The following is a 20,432-nucleotide window of genomic DNA, read 5'->3' as shown; positions in this document are numbered from 1 at the left end:
AATGACTTTCCTTCTCTTCGAGACATTTAATTAATGTTTCAAAGAAAGGATCTTATCTACCGGAGATATTATCTGTCGAAAGTTTATAATTAATTTTGTATATTTTGAAACTTAAAGTTTAATGAATTTCAATTTTACAATATTCAATGAACGATTATGATAAAATTGATCAAGATCATTCGAAATTGGAAATAACTTTCTTCGATTAATTATAATATTATTTAAGAAGATTTTTAATTTATGACTTTTAATTTTATAAATAAATAGTATCAAAATAAAAATACATTTTTTTACTGGACAATTCTAAAAGATATATTTCCTCCGTACGAAAATATAGTATACATTTTTAATAACATTGAAGATTAACGGATGAACTAATCAATTTAATAATAAAGTAATCTTATATGATTAGATGCAATTAACATTTATCGGAGAGAATAACGGATGATAGTAGTCAGATATTTGTTTTCGATCAAGTAAACAATTTTTAATAATTAAAATATTGTATTTATTATAAAACAAAGTAGAATCAATTGTTTTTCAGAAATGGGGGATTATAGTGAAAGTAGTATTAGCTTGCAAAGAGAAAGTACAGAAGACAAGATAAATTTTGATTATAATAATTGTTTGTTTTAAATTTTGTAAATATATACTATCTTATTTTACTTACTCTACTTAACTAAAATTACAATTGCTTGTAAATATATATAACAAATTCGAACACAATTAATTTTGAAAGGTATACCATATTTTCTCACACTGGGGGTATTTTTAATTTTACATAAATTACACATTGCATATTTCTTGTATATAGAATAATTTTTGCATATTGTTTTTATATTTCTACATTTTTTATGTATACTCATTTGACAGGCCTTTTTATTAAAAATCAAATATGTAAAATTGATAAATATTCACCGCATTAATAGATTTTTCCTATTTTTTTCTTTCGCATACATACTTACACATATACACACAGTCATACATAGATCTATGGATTCCTTTTTTTTTATTAACAACATATAATACTGTATCTTTATTCTAATGATAACATTGCCACATGATATGATATGCGTTGTAATTTTATTTAAAGTAAGCTAAAAATATTATTTATGTTTCATTGAATATGACTATCTAATCCTGTTTTTCAATGCCGTAATCAAGCAAGATATGCATACTAATTAAAGAAATAGGATATCTGAATTATGAATTACAAATTTGTTTGTTCATAATAACGTATAACTTCTGCTATAGAAAAGTTTGTGATCATGTGATAAATTTAGTATTCTATATAATGAATGTAAGTTTATATGTATTCAATTTTTTATTCTTTTGATTTCTATTCAATGTGTTTAAAAATTACAATTAAAACAGCATATAAGTATCACTATGCATAAAAAGATGCTGAAGTCGCATCCAAAGATTTGTATAGGAAAATGATAAATAATAGTCCTTTAAAAAAGAATAATATTCATATATAACATTTCTATGTTAATACGAAGTAATGATTGCTACCAATATATTAAATACCGATAGGTATTTAAATGACTTCATATAAGTGAAATAAAAACGTAAAATATCTTAATCAGAATAATTCCGACGAATCAACTCTCAGAAAAAATTGTACATATATTTTACATTAATTTAGCATATATTTAGTATATTTTGATACATAAATGTAAATAAAAATCTACATTCTATTATAATTATGATAGTGGATCCATTTCCAATCAAAGTAAATCATATACGAAAAAAGCTGTAGTAATTTTTGTTTCATTCATGGGTTAATTAACGAAAATACAGAAATAATCGTAAAAATGTATTATCGGAAAAAAATAATAATAAGAAAAACTTACATCTTTTCATTGGCATACAAAAAAAAAACTATTTTAAGGAAATAAAATCACTAAAAATAAAAGAAATCTTGAACAATAATTTAAAAAAATAAAAAAAAAAAAAAAACATACGTATGGTCAAAAAAGATGATTTATTTTACTACAAATATTAAAAGATAATGAAATAATTGAATTCTCGTAATCAATTAAAAATAATTCAACTACTGATTTTACTTCAAGATATTCTGGATATTCAAATTATGAGGAATGTAGTAAAAATTGTCGACAACAAGGACGAATATAACGTCAAAGTAAATGATGACAAAGTGAAAATTCTAGCGAAAAAGTACAAAAACATACAGAAGAATAAACAACCACTTGAAAATATTGGCTTGGACAAAAATTAATTTTGTTTTCTATGTAAATGTTTTCTATGTAAATGAATGGCGATTATTTTTATAGAAAAAAAGAACTTTGGATAAGTTAATATTATAAAAAATACTTTTACAGGGGCTATACATTTTTAATCGTATGTGGATTTGATTGTTTGCAATATGAAGAATGTGTGATTCGATTCATTTCATTAAAAATAGGAAAAGAAATATAGAATTGAGAAAATCGTTTTTTCATATTTTCTTGGTAGATGGATTTAGGTTTGCATAATTCTAATAATATTAATCGGATTTGATACTATTTGCGTGGATCTGAAAGATGACATATCATAGACTAATAAAAAAAAAATATTTGATAATTATTTATTCAGTCAAAATTTATTGTGTCTTGTAAAATCAGTGATAATAAAAGAAAAATACTTAATGCATTTGGAAATTTTATTACAAAGGAAGAATGCATATCAGGTCAATAAAAAAATTTGTAATGTTTATGAAAATGATTTAGTATTACAGTACGTGTGACACATGCCGATTCGAAGTTTTTCAATTTTAATGTCAAAAATACATTTCGTTCTTGGAAATGATATGAATCATGGAAAAAATTACGTCATACCAATACATTAAAAATTATGATATCTGTAAGGAACGAAATATAGAGTACAAAATAATTTGAAACCCCTTGGAAAGGGCTGGATACAAAATGTGAAAATAATTGGTTTCACTTTTGCATTAATATACGAAAGAACTTTTTTCCCAATCCCATATTAGGGTCATTTCGCATAATTAAATATCGGCAGATGAAATTTTACGACGCGGCGGATGTTCAATAAGTGACAATTTTTAGTGCACATGACAAAAAACAAATCCAAATGCAATCCTGACACAACCATTTATTGAAACTAGAAATGCAGAAAATATATATTTCTCAAACAAAACAATGACTGCTGGGATGTAATTATTTCAAAAAAGTACCTGGTGGCCAAAAATGCAGAAAAAACATCTCTCTCTCTCTCTCTCTCTCTCTCTCTCTCTCTCTCTCTCTCTCTCTCTCTCTCTCTCTCTGTTTATATTTACTGTTATATTTACTGCTATATTTACTGCTATATTAACAGTATATATAAGACACTTATATATACTGTTTATATTGTATTTCAGTCTATGTTTTTCCTACGAACTATCTACACCTCATACTTCCCAAACTTCGAGAAAGTAATTTTTCTGATTGAATAGTAATTTGTATTTTTAAAATCCTAATTTTATCTTTGCTTCCATTAAGAAATGGGATTAAATAGTTTCTAAAATTCTGTAAGGTATTGCTACGAGTAATGCGGTTTCTAGATTTCAGTGTAAAAACTTTAATTAAAATATAGAAACTTAGTTCAAATTGTAAAGTCATCGTTCAAAGTATAAATTCAATATTACAAATTCAGAATTTTAAGTAAAATTTAAAACTTTTTGCAAAAATATTTATTAGGGATTATATCCTTGTACGAATTTTGAACTCTTTATCAGAAAGTGCAATATCACATACTTATTTCAAGTTTTTAATAATTTAAATTTCCACTTCCAACATTTGATCGACCAACGAGATTTTACACACACACCATTCGGTAATTAATATTAGTAAAAAAAGAGTTTGAATTAATTTTCCTCAAATTGAAATTAAACCACGCGTTCGTGAACCTATCTGACACGAAACAATTAATGATAATAGAATTCATTAAGAATGATAGATAGCACAATTACGAATTAACTTGATTATTAATCGAACACGATTAATAATAATACGATTGCACAATTGTGATTTCTTTAGTGATTTCATTATTGAGTCGGAATAAATAAAATACTTTCGCCTATACTTTCCTTTATTCGAAGTTCATTTTTATTAAAAAAAAAAAATGAATACAAGATACTTAAAAATATAAATGGAAAGCTTTATATTTATAGAGACCTTCTTAAGCATTCATAACCAGAATAAACATAACTGCATATTTTATTTTTCTGACAAACCGATATCTTACGCACAATGCATCAAAACCTAAATCAATGGTGGATGCTAATTGTCGTAAAACAACGCGAAAAGTAACTGAGAAGTTGAATTTAACAAATTAGACCGTTTACGATTATTTCAAACGATTTGAATTCTAAATATGAAAAAATCATCTGTCACATTTCATTTGAAATTATTTTCCGGAGATTCGAATAATATATATATATATATATATATATATATATTATATTTATTACTTTCATACAGTAAAATAAATTTCAATTGACAACGAGAATTACATTGATTGTTAAAACGTACATAGGAAGATATTTGTGACAAATAAATAATAGTCGATTAAAACAATAACAAGAAAGTGGTTCGAATACACCGTTCAAGTTTCAACATAACAGGGTATTGTTACAATTTGACCAGAATGAAGATTGGTCTCTTCATTCGTAACAGTTTAATCGATATTTATGGCAACCAATATAGCAAATAATATGAAACACGTGGTAATATTACAAACATTTATAATTTTCTGCAGTGTATAAAATAATAAGAGATTAGTATAGTCTCGAAGGGAAAAATTTAATGATTTACAATTAAACTTATAATTTATTTAAAAGTAATTTTCAACGTCAATTTACAGCGATTTTAAAAGGAATACGAAATTATATAAAACGTTTTGCAGACCAATAAAAAATAGATTTTTAACTGTCACCTACAAATGAAAAATTTATTGAATTTGATATTGAAAGAAAAGAAAAAATCTTTTGAATCGTTTGCTCGAAGAAGACGAAAGAAAAGATATTAAAAGAAATGAATGTTTTAGTTGTGAATATTTGTATACACTATTTTGAAATCGGAAATTAAAAAACGAGAGAATCGTCTTAAAATTCAGCAGCAGGGGATGAGTTGCAGCACAGTGGAAGTTTTGAAGAACAAAAGAAGCGAAGCAACAATGGAATTGGCGAGTCGTAATATGAGAACAATAAAAAGTGTTTTGTATGGTGCCATACAGCCAACGATTTTTAAAATTGAAAATAAAAGCAGTATAAATGTAAAACATCTATGTAAAACAATATCTTTTTTTTTAAAGAAAGATTGTAAGAAACAGGTCAGTAAAAGTAATATGTATATGTAAATAAACAAGAAAGATTTAAAACAACATAATTAAAAGAAAATTAAAGAACTATTCTTACGATCGGTTACAATTATTAACAGTAAGTTTTTTGTTAATGACAAAAATTTCAGAATTGTATTTTAAAAATTTCTTGAAATAATTACATAGATGCATGTATCTCTTTAAACGTTTAAAGTTAGCCAATCTGTAAAAAAAAAGTAATGCTAATAAAAGTGAAAAAGGATAAACGTTAATAGAACAAAATAAGAAGAAAATGCATATGTTTAAATGAGAATACGATATTTCAAAGAAATTCTGTTTATGAGTTTAAATTGATATGAATAGTGTAAGATTAGATTTGAATTAATTAATATTCGTATTAACTATTTGTGATATGATGTATGTATTCTGTGAAATTCATTAATGTGTAATAATGTATATTTGAGTGGTTATAGATAAATAATAATTGTGTGAGTAGAGTTCTTGATAAAGTGACTTTATAAAATTTTATTTGTTTAGCGTGATGCTCATACTGACTACCGTTGTGGAATATAAAATGTTAGTAAATGTTTTATTTACAAAGCATTGAGGTTGTATCAGCATACGACAAATTAAACAAAATGCTTCACGATACAAGAAATAAGAGGAATTTAAACATTTTACAATTAAATACATTAAAGAAATGTACCTAAACATTCCTCTGAAATAGCAAAAACCCCTCTCTCCCTTCGACCTCGACGGTCGCTCATGCGCTAACCAAAAACGCAACACAAGCATTATATTAGGTGGTAGATTCTTCGGTGTGGGAATGAAAAGGGCGGATAAACGCGAGAATCATGATCAAGCATATCAACAGAAATAAAACCTAAGCCAAATTTTAATTTGTACACTTTGCAAAATAGCCAATTATTTCTCGCAAGGGTTAAATAAAAATAAAAAAAAAACAAATTTTAGATTTCAAAAATATGTAATTGAACAAATTCAAATAATTATAATAATTGATTAGATGAATGATCCTGTTAATTGGTGCACATTTTCTCAAATTGTGGAATTAAACTAGATACAGCCACCCTAATTTACTTTCTCCACATTCATTTTCGCACGATATATAGATTTTATCACAGCAACAGCTGAAAATCCAGTTTCACACAAATAAGAAGTCGCAAATGAAATTAAAATGACGAAAATTATATAATATTCCATAATGCACACTTTGAGAACCATTGTCTTGAAACGTTATGCTTATCGTGTATAATACTATTTTATTTGTTAGCATTATTTAATAAACATTATTTCATCATAATCTAATTCGTACTAATTGTTTTAAAGTACGATAGCGCGTGATTGTGTAATTTTAATTAAATATTATATTTGATACGTTGTTTTATATAAAATATGATTAAATGCTATACTTACCAATGTATGTGTAATAAGATTCTACCCGTTCAGCGCTTCGAGTCCTTCTCGTTTGATTTAAACGTCTTTCTTGTTTATTACTCTTCGTCATCGGTTTCGAGTGATCGGTTGCAGAACTACTGCTTCCAGTTTCAGAATTTCTATGTTTTGATCCACGGCTATCGTTTTGTTTTTTCGAGCTTCGACCATCTGATTTGCCGTGCCTCCATATGGGCAACGGGACTGGTACTTTTCTTCTAGACACATCTACGGTTATACTGCAACCGCACACTGCTGCATTCTCGTTAGACATTCTGCAACAATTTAAAAGAAAAAAGTAAAGCATTTCAATTACGTGTATTTTTTGTTTTTGTTTTTAATGGAGAGACATATAATCAATTCTCAACCGAGAATTATAAGTAATTTTTGCTGACATGATACATTGGCACATGAGTTGTTATAAATAATATTACAAAGAGATAAGTATAAACGGATATATCTGTTACAGTATAGCCATATTATTATTTAAGAAAATTTCATTCCTAAATTGCAATGGTAGAACCTTTTTAGTGTACGTACTAAATTAGAGTTTTCCAGCAAATTATTTGCTAGAGGATTCGGATGATTTGCTTAACGATTTTTTTTAACGTTCACTGAAGTTTGCAATTTCTTCTTTTATTGTAGGAATTCTTAAATATTTATTGATTCTTTCATTAGTTACGTATCAGGGAGCATTGCAAATGTTTATCACGTGTATAAATTAAAATAAATGATGTATAGGGAGTGACCCTTAAAATCATACACCATTACGTTTATCAGATTTTTGCTTGAAAACTATTATTATACAGTCAAATCTTGGATTACGAATAATTTGGTTTTCGAGTGTTCCGCAGGACGAGCACAGAATTTATATTTTTAAATATGAGCAGTATAAATACGCTTGTCGTCTGCCACAAGTGTATTCGTAGTAAGTAAAGAGTGTAAATTAACATGTTTAATTTTCTATTAATATTTTGTATTTAATATCATTTTTATATGAATAAATAATTGTCCTATTTTCCATTATGACGAAATTTTACAACGAAATTCGCTTTAATACATGGGTGCTTGGAATTAGGAGCACATTTTTGGAACGAATTATTTTTGCAAACCGAGATTCCATTATAATGTGTTTAGAATGAAGACAATTAAGAAATAAGAAACATGCCTTAATTACATATTTAATGAGCGAAACTTGAATACTTTATTTATAATAAATTAATTAAACACAGACAAAAATAATGTACAGAAAACACCTGTACCTTAAAATTGTATATGTTAATATAACTGCGAAAACAGGGGGAGTATCATGTTTGACGATTGGCCATTCTTTGTTTTTATTGTTATTTAAATGTTCTCTAGTATCAGAATCTGTTTAATATCCATTAAAGTAAAAATAACACAATATACATTTGTTTAAAAATTACATATCTATTAATATATAATATTTCGAATATTAAACAATATCAATCTAATATTTTATTAGAATGAAAATTTCAACTAAAATAAATATGTTTTAGTTTAATCAATCGAAAGTATTAGTGGAGAAATACATTAGAATATTAAATAGACCTTAAATTATTATTAATTAACCGAAGGAAATGTATATTGTAATCTAAATGCACAAAGCATAAGTTAGACGTACTTTCCTCTTTGAAATCACACAATAAACTGACTCGTTATACTCTCTGAAAGTCCTTTTATTAAACGTTGTTTATATGACTTTCTGATGGCTACACGTGTATAACAAAAATAATATGCGTATAATAAATAGAATTTATTCTTCTGAAATTCATATAAACAACAATCAATAAAAGTATTTTAACTGATTTTCATAGATGACAAACAGCCAGTCTAACGTTGAATTTCGAAGTGAACGGTACGTTTAACTTATATTCTGTGCCTTTAAATTACAATATACATTTCCTTCGATTAATTAACACACATTCATTTAAAATAAATATAACATTTTAATATACTCTACTAATATTTATATAAGATTAATTAAACTAAAATACATTTATTTGAGTTGAAAATTTACAGTCTAATAAAATATCAGATCGAAATTGTTTAATATTCAAAGTATATTAATAGATACGTTCCTTGTATTATTCTTACTTTAAGGAGTATTAAATTGAATCTAATATTAAAAAACATTTAAATAGCAGTAAAAACAAAGGATGACCAATTGTCGTTCATGGTATTCTCCCTGCTTTTACAGTTATACTAACATATACAATTTTAAGGTACAGGCATTTTCTGTACATTATTTTTGTCTTTGCCTAATTAACCTATTATAAATGAAGCTTTCAAGTAAAACTCATTAAATATGTAATTAAGGTATGCTAATGTATTTGTGCTGTCTATCTCACGCAAAATTTATATTTCGCACTTTTACATCATCTATTGTAGGTGACAGTATTTAATTTGACGTAATATTTTCAGTAATCCATCTCAATAAGATTTTAAATAAACTGTTATATAAAAATAAGGAACAGAAGTGGCTGTCACATATAAAAACGGCAGGAATTAGGTTAACTGCCTAATATTAATAAAGTATAATTATGAATAGTATGTTTCTTTATAGAATAGATGTTTCGTGAACCATATATTTTGCTATTAAATATTGTTCTGTTAACCTAATTATAAGAATATTATAAAGCAAACATAATACCCTGAATATTTAAACATGCGAAATTTGTAAAATAATTATATTTTTGTGGTTTTCTATGTGTATTTTAATTAATGATATGTACAAATATTTCAAATAAGAGTTAAAAACTAAAATAACAAACTTGAGTTTGGAAAAAGGTATGGGAGCCGAAAAAATGTTATAATTGGTTTCGAAAAATAAATTCGTTTCCATATTGGTTTCTATCTATTAATATTATAATGTAATATTACAGTACAGTATTATAATATCAGTTATTTACAAATCACAGTATTATATTATATCAGTTTCATGTCAGTTCTATAATTTTATTATTTTTGGTTTCTTATCGATTTTACATCGAAACTGATATGGATCAAAACTAGTATTACTAATAAAATCTGAAATTAAACAATTATATTTTCTTTATTTATTTCGTGCTAAATTTAGGAGTGTACTTATTTAAATTTCTCACAAAATTTAAATAGCGATCATCCTTTAGTGTGTATAGATATAAGTATATTAAAATTATAAATTGTTAAAAATTTTTACTTATAATAAATCGGTAAAATGTCTATTTTAATCATCTTGATCAGTGATCTTACAATATTGTAAGCTGAATTTATTGATTTGAGATGTATTAATTATTTAAATATCAATTAATTATATAAATGGATCGATTATTCTTTAATGATATCGTTTGATAAATATTATTAGATAAATTGTTCCAAACCCAATTCATTCTAACAAGACCATCATCTTTTTTCGATATTATAATCAAGGATTTTTTTTTCTCTCTCTCTCTTTTTATCAATCTACCTTTATTTGAAAGTATTAACGATCGTTTCACGAATCACTCTTATCGTCTAGCGCAAATCTTGTTTATTCTATTTTTAGTTTCTTGTCTTTTTTATGAAGAAGAAATAGACGATAAATAAATTTATTACACGTCGATCATAAGATTAAATTTTCCATTTTCATACGAAAGAAATAAATGTAAAATTAAAAGAATAATGTTCGTAGTTAGAACAAGATATAGTAAAAATATAATAAATATTTTTATAAGAGTAGCACTTGATTTTTCTTTATTTTAATTTTATAATTCCTTTGAAACTATTAGGTACACTCTTATGAGACCAATTTTCTTATCGTTTACGTAAATTTATACTTTCCTTATAATAAAATGCTCTATTGCACACACAATAGAATAAATAGTGATTTAAAAATTTAATAATTCTGAAGTATGTATCCATGTATATAAGAATTTCAAAAAATTAAATTACAAGCAAATATCAATTGTTTAAAATTTATAGTGGGGGTACGAATATTTTGGTGACTGTAAAACTGACTTTGAAACTGTAAAATATTCATTGGAAAGATGTATTAAAACAGGGTCATAAAAATATTCGAATGGCATTAATTATGCGCACCTTATTTTATATTTAACATTTAGTTAGACTTTCTTTGGCTTGAATTACGCACTTACTTTTTAATTATAGTTCTGATAGAATTTCATAAAATTCGTTCTTTAATAAAACTAATGAAATTATTTCGTAATATTTCAATCTCTTGCTAATTTCTTGCCACAAATATTTAATAGGGTAATACCGTTCAAATGCGTTTTTTAATTATTTTATCAGTATAAATATCAAAATATCGAATAACGATGACCAACAAAGTGACTTCATGCCAAAACAAACTTCTGAAATATAAGAAAAACAATTTAGAAAGACCTTATAGCTTAACCAAAAACTGACAATCATATTTTAAGTCACAAAACGTAACAATATCAAGAAAGATTAAAGAATAAAAATATAAAAATTTCAAGAATAGAACATTACTCATATTTCAATCAAGTTTCAAGAAAATTAAATAACATCGCGAGTTTAATTTCTAAATAAGATTTGTGTAACTAGGATTATCAATGCACGTGGGCAAGACGGTCAAACTTATCTTTTAATCTAATTATTTCAACTTTTTAACGAAGAAAGATAAATACATTTCTAAAATCATTGATTTTAAAGTAATTTAACTTCGTCTTTTTTTTATTTGTTACCAAAATGTATGAAAAAAATTTGTAAATTATAAACTGTTATTTTTTAATTAAATCGTATTTCCCTTCATTCCCTTTACTGTGTTTTAAAAAGGGTTTATAGCATCCATTATTCCCTTATTTATCAATTTTTTAATTCTTTTTTTATCTTTATTTCAAAATCCTCAGTTGATTCCGTGTTTGTGCTCGTCGAACGAGTATCGGATTTTTTTCCAACGTAAGGATTCTGCCAATAGTTTGGAACAAAGCTTAACGCGATTAAATATTTAGCGAGACTCAGGGTAGCTTTGAAAGCACTCGAGCTTGAAAAATCGATAGCGCCATGATGATTGCAGCACTCACTTCGGTCACGTAGGCAGGACTATAAGATACTTTCGATGTAATTGTGCTTCCTGATTGGAAAAAGCGCATTCAGTGTTTTCACACAAGGAAACTTGGCAACTCGAAAATAAGTACCTACGGGCACTTTCTTCCTCCTCTCTCCAATTCTCCTTTAAAAGTTTCGAATAAATTGTACTTACTTTGTTATACTTATCTCAGTGATGCAATTTTTAAGATACTCTGTATATATTATAGTTATTTATCATATTTAGAAATTTATTTGTACATATCGTAGATTGTATCATAATCATTCGATTAATCGATTTATTAAGAAACACGTTTATTAAGGAAAAAAATATATGCTAAGCCTTTAAAATCTGAATTCTTTATAACATAATTAACAAAATATGTACGTATCTTGAAATCAATAGATAATATCGTTTCAATACAAATTATTAATTAATTTTTTAACAAATTATCTAATCCACATTAAATCTATTCTGGTATTTTAAATTAAAATTGATAATTGCTACAAAAAATTTTATTGATTATCAAGAAAAGATTATAGAACAATATGTATACGTCACATTAAACAAAAATAATTAAATTAAACTGAAAAAAATCAGTGATTTGTGTTAAATAACCGAAATATTTAAAGATAAAGTTGGTTATATTGTAGTGTCCGAACTTTTGAGTCATTGTTTATAGCTAATAGACGTAACGGATAATATTATGATTTGTTAAATGTTATTTGTATAATATAAAAATCAAGAAAGTATCAAACAACAAGAATCCGCAATACTACATTTTTCTCGAATATTATGAAACTTTAGCATGAGTATAAATTATGTTTCGATTTTATGAACATGTAAGTTCTTCCTTTCACCGATATCTTGTTTCGTTCTTGCTAATTTTTTTTCTGATTTTTTCTTTTTTCTGATATATTTTTTAATTATTACACTACTCGCAATTAAAGTTGAAGAAAAGTTACTGTTAGTAGAAGACGTATACGAAACATATTATTTTGATGCGTTTTCTTTGAAAAAAAAAGAAAAGAAAAAACAGAAATGAGAAATGATATTCCGAGCGAAGTGCCATGTAGAATCTTATTAGAGACTAATGGATTGAAATAGACGTTCCATGAGCGACGTTTATTACCAGAAGCATCCATCGGATTTGATTTAAAGTGCATTTGATTGATCTTTCCTTTCAAAGGAATTTCCATCTTAATGGCAACATCTTTCGCATAAAATAGTAAGAAGAAAGATATCTCTTAGCAAACGTTTAAATATAATGCTATATTCAAGTTGAAATATTATTAATATTAATTACAGTAATTTCTTATCATTCGCGAAATAAATTAAATTATTTTCTCTTACTTTTCTCCAGAAAGTTTATTTGAAGTAATACAAATTTTGTTTATTATCAAATTAGATCCTGTGAATTTGATTCTTATTACAAAGAATAAGTTAAATAATAACAATTATTTTACTTGAAGAAATTAGGAAAACATTTTAATATTCAGTTATATATATATTTTTTAGAACAAATTACTTTTATTTATTTTTCTACAAATCCACCTGTTACATTTTAGCGTTTCTTATTTCAATTTACGAGTTCTAAAATCCTGTCATTGTGCCGGTTAATTTGATCAATTCTTGACAACAAGAAACAATACGTCACCACTTCTAACAGTAAAAAGTTTCTCACCCAAGAACTGATCGAAAATTTTCCATCCACAGTTAGCAGAACGTGATACAGTAAAATTCATTGTAATGACACAGAAGTACGTACTGAAGTAAGTGATTTTCGGAGCATCAAGATAACAGGGTTTGGAAGACAGATCAACTTTAAACTGACCTCTGTTGCAATTATGCGCAAACGATCTTTATTGCCTGGGTTACTCGTAATAACAAAGACAAACATTAATTATTGTAGGCAAATAAAAAAACATCAATTAAAATTTTAACGAACATCTTTATTGTTTTATTTTAATGAATCTTGCAAGTGAATATCCGTTGGGTTTATATCCAGTCAAGTTTAATGCCAATTTTATCTACGGTGAGCTTTTAATATCTCTGGCTTAACGAATTATTTCCTATCATCAGTTATAATGAGAACTATGAAATAGTTATATGATATTGTATGTAGCTCTTTATGGCATAATAATAAAGCTTTTGTAACTATGCGTTGTCATATTATTGAATTTTATGAAAACTATGAACTGATAATATTACGCTGGAAGATGGGAAGCATAATAAGCGATCTAAAAAACTTTAGGTTAGGTTTAGTTTGATTAAATATTATTAAAAGATTTTGAATTAAGAAAAATCTCTTATAAAAAAATCGTTAAATTCCTATAACATGTCTGTGTTAAGCTAATTCGTATTATATGCAACAAAAATCTAATACAAACAAACAGGATTAAAGTTCTCCAAAAATTTGAAAAACACAATACTACTTTATTTTTGTAGTTAAAAGAAATATTTTTATTAAAACAATCAATAATTAATCAAACAAGTACAGTGATTGTCAAGAGTCTGAAAACAGATAGTAGAAATGTAATTTTATTGAGAAATATCAAAATTATCATAGTTATTTATTTCATGTAAAGTAATACAATAATACTGAATGTTAAAGCCATTTGGGAATGAACCATATAATAACTAGCGTTATATTATTCCTGTTTTAGTTATAATAACTTCTCATCAAAGTGAGTAGTTTGATGACTGCTGCATTCTAGCTATTACTAATTTATCTAATAAAGTTTTGGCTTGAATTTTTTCTATGAACCCTATAGGTGTCATTAACAGACCATCACGGTTAGTAAGATATTCTGTTTGTGCAACTCTATCAAGCTCTTCCTATAATAATTCAATCAAAGATAAATCCGGAGATTGATTTATTAGTTTATTTTGGAAAGTACTGTAACTGTTGATTTCTGAAAAGTACAATTTTTAAAATTCGTTTTTAATTTTTGTTTATTGTAAAAAATATGTAGGTATGTCTTATTTGTAAATATTCTTAGCATTTTTTCGAATTATATACCTTAGAGAAATGTTAAAAAATATGAAATTTGTTTCTTTTGGGAGGTTTTCTGAGACTTTTATAGTTCATGAACGATAGGATTTTGATTAACCAGCGTGATCAGAAGACAAATGACGAAATAAATCAAGGTTCAACGGATAATCGAGATTACAGTTAAATTTTTTAAAACACGTTTCCTGTACGTAAAATACGTAGTTCTCTTTTATAATATCATAAATATGTATGTCAAGTTATTGTAAGAGAAACTTAATCTTCAATTTTAATCGATAATATCTTATTACTCAATTTATAAGAGCGGAAGTAGGTAATAAAGGAAGAAGACATTATTAAAATAACTATTCAATAAAAATATTATCTGTATTACTGTATGTGTGTGTTTGTGTGTGTATGCTAAAGATTTCTCCAACATGAAATCCTCTCGTTGTTTCGGATATGCTGAGATAATAAAAGCAAAGATTAACAAAATAAGATAAAAGACATTATTGAATCAATAGAAACAGAGATTTTATTGACTCGTTAAGGTAAAAACTTTCAGTATAAAAACCCTTTTTTATTGTGTCTGAATAAAAAGATTGTGAATATGATAGCATGAGAGTGACGGAGTAAGAATCAAAAACCAAAGTCGCGTATTTATTGGCATGACTAGTCTAGAGATTCATACTGTACTATAAAAACGATGTGATAATATTATATAATATGGTTAGAATTTTTTTATTTTTTATTTAACTTCCAGAAACTTTTCCGCAATTTGTCTCGTGAGACATTTAGCGAGTTGTTTTATTAAGTGTTAGAATTAAATATAGAGATACTTATTCACTCGATAAAATTCGTCTTGCTGGCATCTACAAAAAGTTTTTCTGAAGAAACTAGGAGTGATCCATTATGTCCAAAAATGTGTCCTTATGAACGTTTGGCAAGAGAATAGTACGAACGCGTTAGATGGGTGCTCATTGCACGACGGAATTCATTTATGAAAATTCCGGAAGAATTGACGCGAGCTCTTTGAATATACATTGAAGAATGTATGTTCCTTTCCGACTGTACAATTACAATCAATATACTCTATCAGTTTGGTGCTCAGGTTTTGCTACGTCTATTTGATGTTGCACTATCAGCTTTCCATACTACACTACACTATTCTCAAATTCTGATAACTCAAATATCGAAATTTAATTGGAAAATTTTAAATGGTGTCATTTCACACCTTCGGTAGAAATAGAATAGTGTTAATTTTTTAATCAACCAAATTATTTTCTATAAATTGTATAATAAAGCAATAATTTATTTTACATATAAAATTATGATTCTAATATTATCAAGTTCTGTACACGAATGTGACGTATCGCACACAGATTTTAATAAAGTCATTTTCGTATAAAATGATATTTGCATTTAAATTCTCTCATTACTTTCTTGTATTATATTGAGATTTCCCTAGTTCTCAGGCCATGTTATAGGAGTACTCTCTGTTATATAGGGGTTATCTGTATCAGTCTTACCAGATAACAATCCGATGATACCACACCCAGCAGCTTAAGGCTTATACAGGACTACCTATAACAGGAGCCATGATATAGCGACATCGTAAAATCGGGTAGGCATTAAAGTAAACATGTATTAGTTACCGGGACAAGCTAACAGATAGAAATACAGATAAGGGCTTAAAACTAGGGGCTTAAATTGTGCTCTGAAAATAACTCTTTCAAATGTTTCTATATCGAAATTTATAATACTGTAATATTTAAGAGTACTGAAAAAATGTTATAATTATTCTAAATATTACGAATTTATCCCATATTTGCTTCAATTTCAGAACTGATATTATATCGGTTCTCTATAATGGTTTTGCAATTGATTTGATATCTGAAAGAAGGGTTTATGTTACATATTGCAAGTTTTGGCAACTTTTAACATTGGTAACAAATAATTTAATGTAAACCATTAACACTTAGTGGAACAACCATGCGTGAACTACAAGTAGTACAACCTGCCTGGTGAGAAAGTTGTAAACGTATCGAAACTAATACTATATTTGTGTTCCATATTGTTTCTACAACTACTATTATTTTTTATTTCTTTACTACTTTTGATTCTAGTTTTCTTGGAATAAAACATCGGTTTTATATCGTTTATATAATTAATATTTTTTTGATTATGTGTCTGTTACTATTTGAAACGATAAGAACCGAAAAATAACAACTATAAAACCAATATTGAATTAATATTATATACTATATCTATATATTTTGTTATATTCCATATTGAAGTGAATTGTAACCGATGCAGAATCGAAAAAATAACAGTCATAGAATCGCTATGTAACTGATATTATATCACTTTTGCAGAACTGAAACTTAAACTACCACCAATATGAGAAAGAATTGTTCTATTCATCATAGTTATAAAATTTTTTCGTTTTTTATGACTGTCTTAATAAACGAACACTGATATCGTAACTGTATTCAACTCTATGCTATAGAATTACATAACATCTATCATTAAAAGAGGTCTGGTACTTTTCTTTAAATCTGACTTTGTTTCGTCAATTCTAAATTTGAGATTAATGTTATTTATGTCTAATTATTTTATTTATTGTAAATAAAATTTATAAAGAACAAATTATTGAAAAATTCAGGGTATTCTATATATTGGACATTTAATTAATATTTTAAAGGTTCCACATATTTAAAGTAAGCATTGATAGAAACGTACAAAATAAAATTGCGTCAACTAATATTTATCAATACGCATATATAATAATATGCTTCAAATAACATTTATCAAATAGTCTAAATTTGTTACGTATTTGTATTCGCTGGTCGTAAAGTCGGTTATACTAATAATTAAACTAACTGTGTCTCAATTTATTTTACTCAGTTACATTTATGTTAGATAATTCTAGGATTCGTACTTCCAAACTCATGTACATTCGACACACACATATTCTTATTCGCAAGCATAATCCTCTAAATACTTTGTTGCACACGTATCATCGATCAAAACGCGTGTATTGTGCCTCATTGCTGGATTATTACACAATTGTTAGAGGAAAGAAATAATTAAAACAATATGGTATAACATGTTGTTATCAATTATCATTGGAAAATATAAGTAACTAAATTGTTTATTTACAATATAATTAATTATTTCCTAATATTTAATTAACAGTCTAAAACAATGTAATTATCCTTATCGTTCATAACGTTAACTATACTATTTATTAAGCAAATTGTTTTCATTGTACTATTTTACTCAATAACATTTACATATATTGAAGATTTGTCTTTTCAAACTCATATACACTCACATTCAAACTCATTGCTCTAATTGTAAATACTGTACTGCACACGTGTTATCGATTAAAATGCTATATATGTACTATTAACCCAGTTGCTGGATTATCAAACAGGTGTTAGAAGAAATAAAGGATTAACCCTTTCAGTGCTATGGATGCATATATGTATGCGTTTGTCGATATCAAAGTAAAGAATACAATATCAGTTTGCGTATTGATCATTGTTTCGAATCTTGTCACACTAAAATTTTGCTCGAAAATAACTTTTCTGGGTTTATTTAATTTCGAAGAAAAACGTTTATAATTTTAGTTACGCCTAGTATAATCAATCAACGAAACTTACATTTGCAATAAAATATTCCATCCCTGCAAAAAAACTTCAACTAAAAGTATTTATATCGTCAATTTTCAATACAATAAACTTTTTCCAAATAATTAAACTAATTAAAAAAGAAATGTATTTGTATTAATTGATGGTAATGTTAATTATATTATTTAACAAATTATTTCTCATTTTACCAATCATCCTATATATCATGGCTAATTTAATTAAATTTTTTTGTTTTCAATACGATATCAATTTGATAATTAATTCGTACTATAATATCAAGCCTTTTCCTTTCAATTAAATACTGAAGTAATAAATATAATTTTTCAAAATATTTTATACATATTGCTGTTTTAGTACAATTGGTTAGTTGTAAAATGTAACATAAGTTTATTTCTCTAATTTTTTCTAGAATATATAAGCTACAATAAAAAGAAACATTTTTTTCCGAAAAACATCGAATCGAATAATTCTGAATATATATCAGAAAATATTTCACTTTTTATCTCAATAGTTTATGCATTTTTAAAAGACAATAAAGAGAAAAACGGGAAGCGAATTCATTAAAATGCATTCAGCAATAAATAATTTTTCGATTAATTAATTATCGAAATAAATATCGAAATAAATATCAATCTAAAAACGAAAAAGATAAAGCAATTACGCGTCATTAGTTTTCTTAAATATAATCTAATTCTGTGGTTAACAACATACATACGCGTAATTAGATAAATTGTAATAATAATACAAAACATATCAACTGTCTTAATAATATACAGTTAAAATACAATTAAGTTCTAACAATAAATTATTAATTTATTCGCGTAATAAAAATTAATTTTGTGTACATTTCCTATCTACATGATAATAAAAAACCTGTGAATAATATTTATTTTTGTTATGATAAACATTTTATCGTATTTTATTATGATAATTTTTTTAATAAGAAACAATTCTATCTAATGAATCTAAACACAAACAATAACACATAATTACACATCTAAGAAAAATACTTATGCAATTATATATCCATAAAAGATTAGACATAAAACTGATTACTGGAATTTAATTGCAATCATTTCGAAATCACAACATTAATAATAAATAATTTTCCTAATACGCGTATGATATATTTATCTAATCCTATTTAATATCATTAATTTTTTGTCTATTATTTATTTATAATTATTTTAAATAATTGTTTTTTATTATCTCTATTTTTTATATATTTAATGCAAATTATCCTTCATATACTGCAAGTAATAATAACATATACCATTTGACGCAGTTTGTTTGTATTACTTCAATTTGTTTCAAATGATACTAAAATGCAGAGCGAATATAATATATGCTTGCTATTTATGTATACATGGTGTCTGAGGTTTTTTCGTATAAACGCTGTGAATATATTCTACGTTCAAAAATAAGAGAAAAAAATGTTATTTAAACATGGGTCACTTAAAGCTTTATTCAAAAGTTATAACATAAATTGTATAACTGTCTAAATGTGCTGATTAAAGATGATGTTTAGCGGTTCCGCGTACTGTGTTTACTATCTCTTGGAATGATTAAACGTATTTATCTCTAAACAATAGCTTAGCTTTTTGTAAAGGAAACTTAAACAAGAAATTTATACAACTGAGATAGCTACATTTAATATTATGGTAATATTACTCTACAAAAAGAATCAATAGTAGTGTGCGAAAGCATTAGCCAAAGGAATAATTTTTTATAAAATCTGATTTTTTTCATTAAAAAATTAATTTGTCGAGTAATAAATCAAAATAGCATCAATGTTAGTTAATGACTTTTAGCTGAACATAAACGATATTAATATCCTTTTGTGTTCTAATTTTCATACTCTTGAAATTTCCTACCAACTGTCATTACAATTTTTCTAATTTCTCTACATCCTGTACTAGGTATTCGTGAATGCTGAGTGTACAGTTGTAGTGCTTGTTAG

General features: G+C 26.0%; 1 protein-coding gene across 3 annotated transcripts in view; it reads right to left on the bottom strand.

Annotated features, from left to right (window-relative positions):
- The window catches only part of LOC106787875, a 107,321-nt gene that overhangs the window by 26,053 nt on the left and 60,836 nt on the right, over nucleotides 1-20,432 (bottom strand). For 2 of the 3 annotated variants that reach the window (XM_014750606.1, XM_014750604.1), the window contains exon 2: nucleotides 6,757-7,049. In XM_014750606.1, coding sequence (XP_014606092.1) covers nucleotides 6,757-7,048 — 292 coding nt within the window. In that variant the 5' untranslated portion in view covers nucleotide 7,049. Of the gene's footprint in view, nucleotides 1-6,756; nucleotides 7,050-16,345; nucleotides 16,365-20,432 lie in introns of those variants that run through there. The other variant, XM_014750607.1, reaches the window with a different exon arrangement.

Source organism: Polistes canadensis, unplaced genomic scaffold (assembly GCF_001313835.1).
Source record: "Polistes canadensis isolate GaletaPanama2010 unplaced genomic scaffold, ASM131383v1 scaffold_117, whole genome shotgun sequence".
Lineage (NCBI taxonomy): Eukaryota > Metazoa > Arthropoda > Insecta > Hymenoptera > Vespidae > Polistes > Polistes canadensis.
The sequence above is the reverse complement of the archived record's forward strand: the minus strand, read 5'-3'. Positions and strand labels throughout refer to the sequence as shown.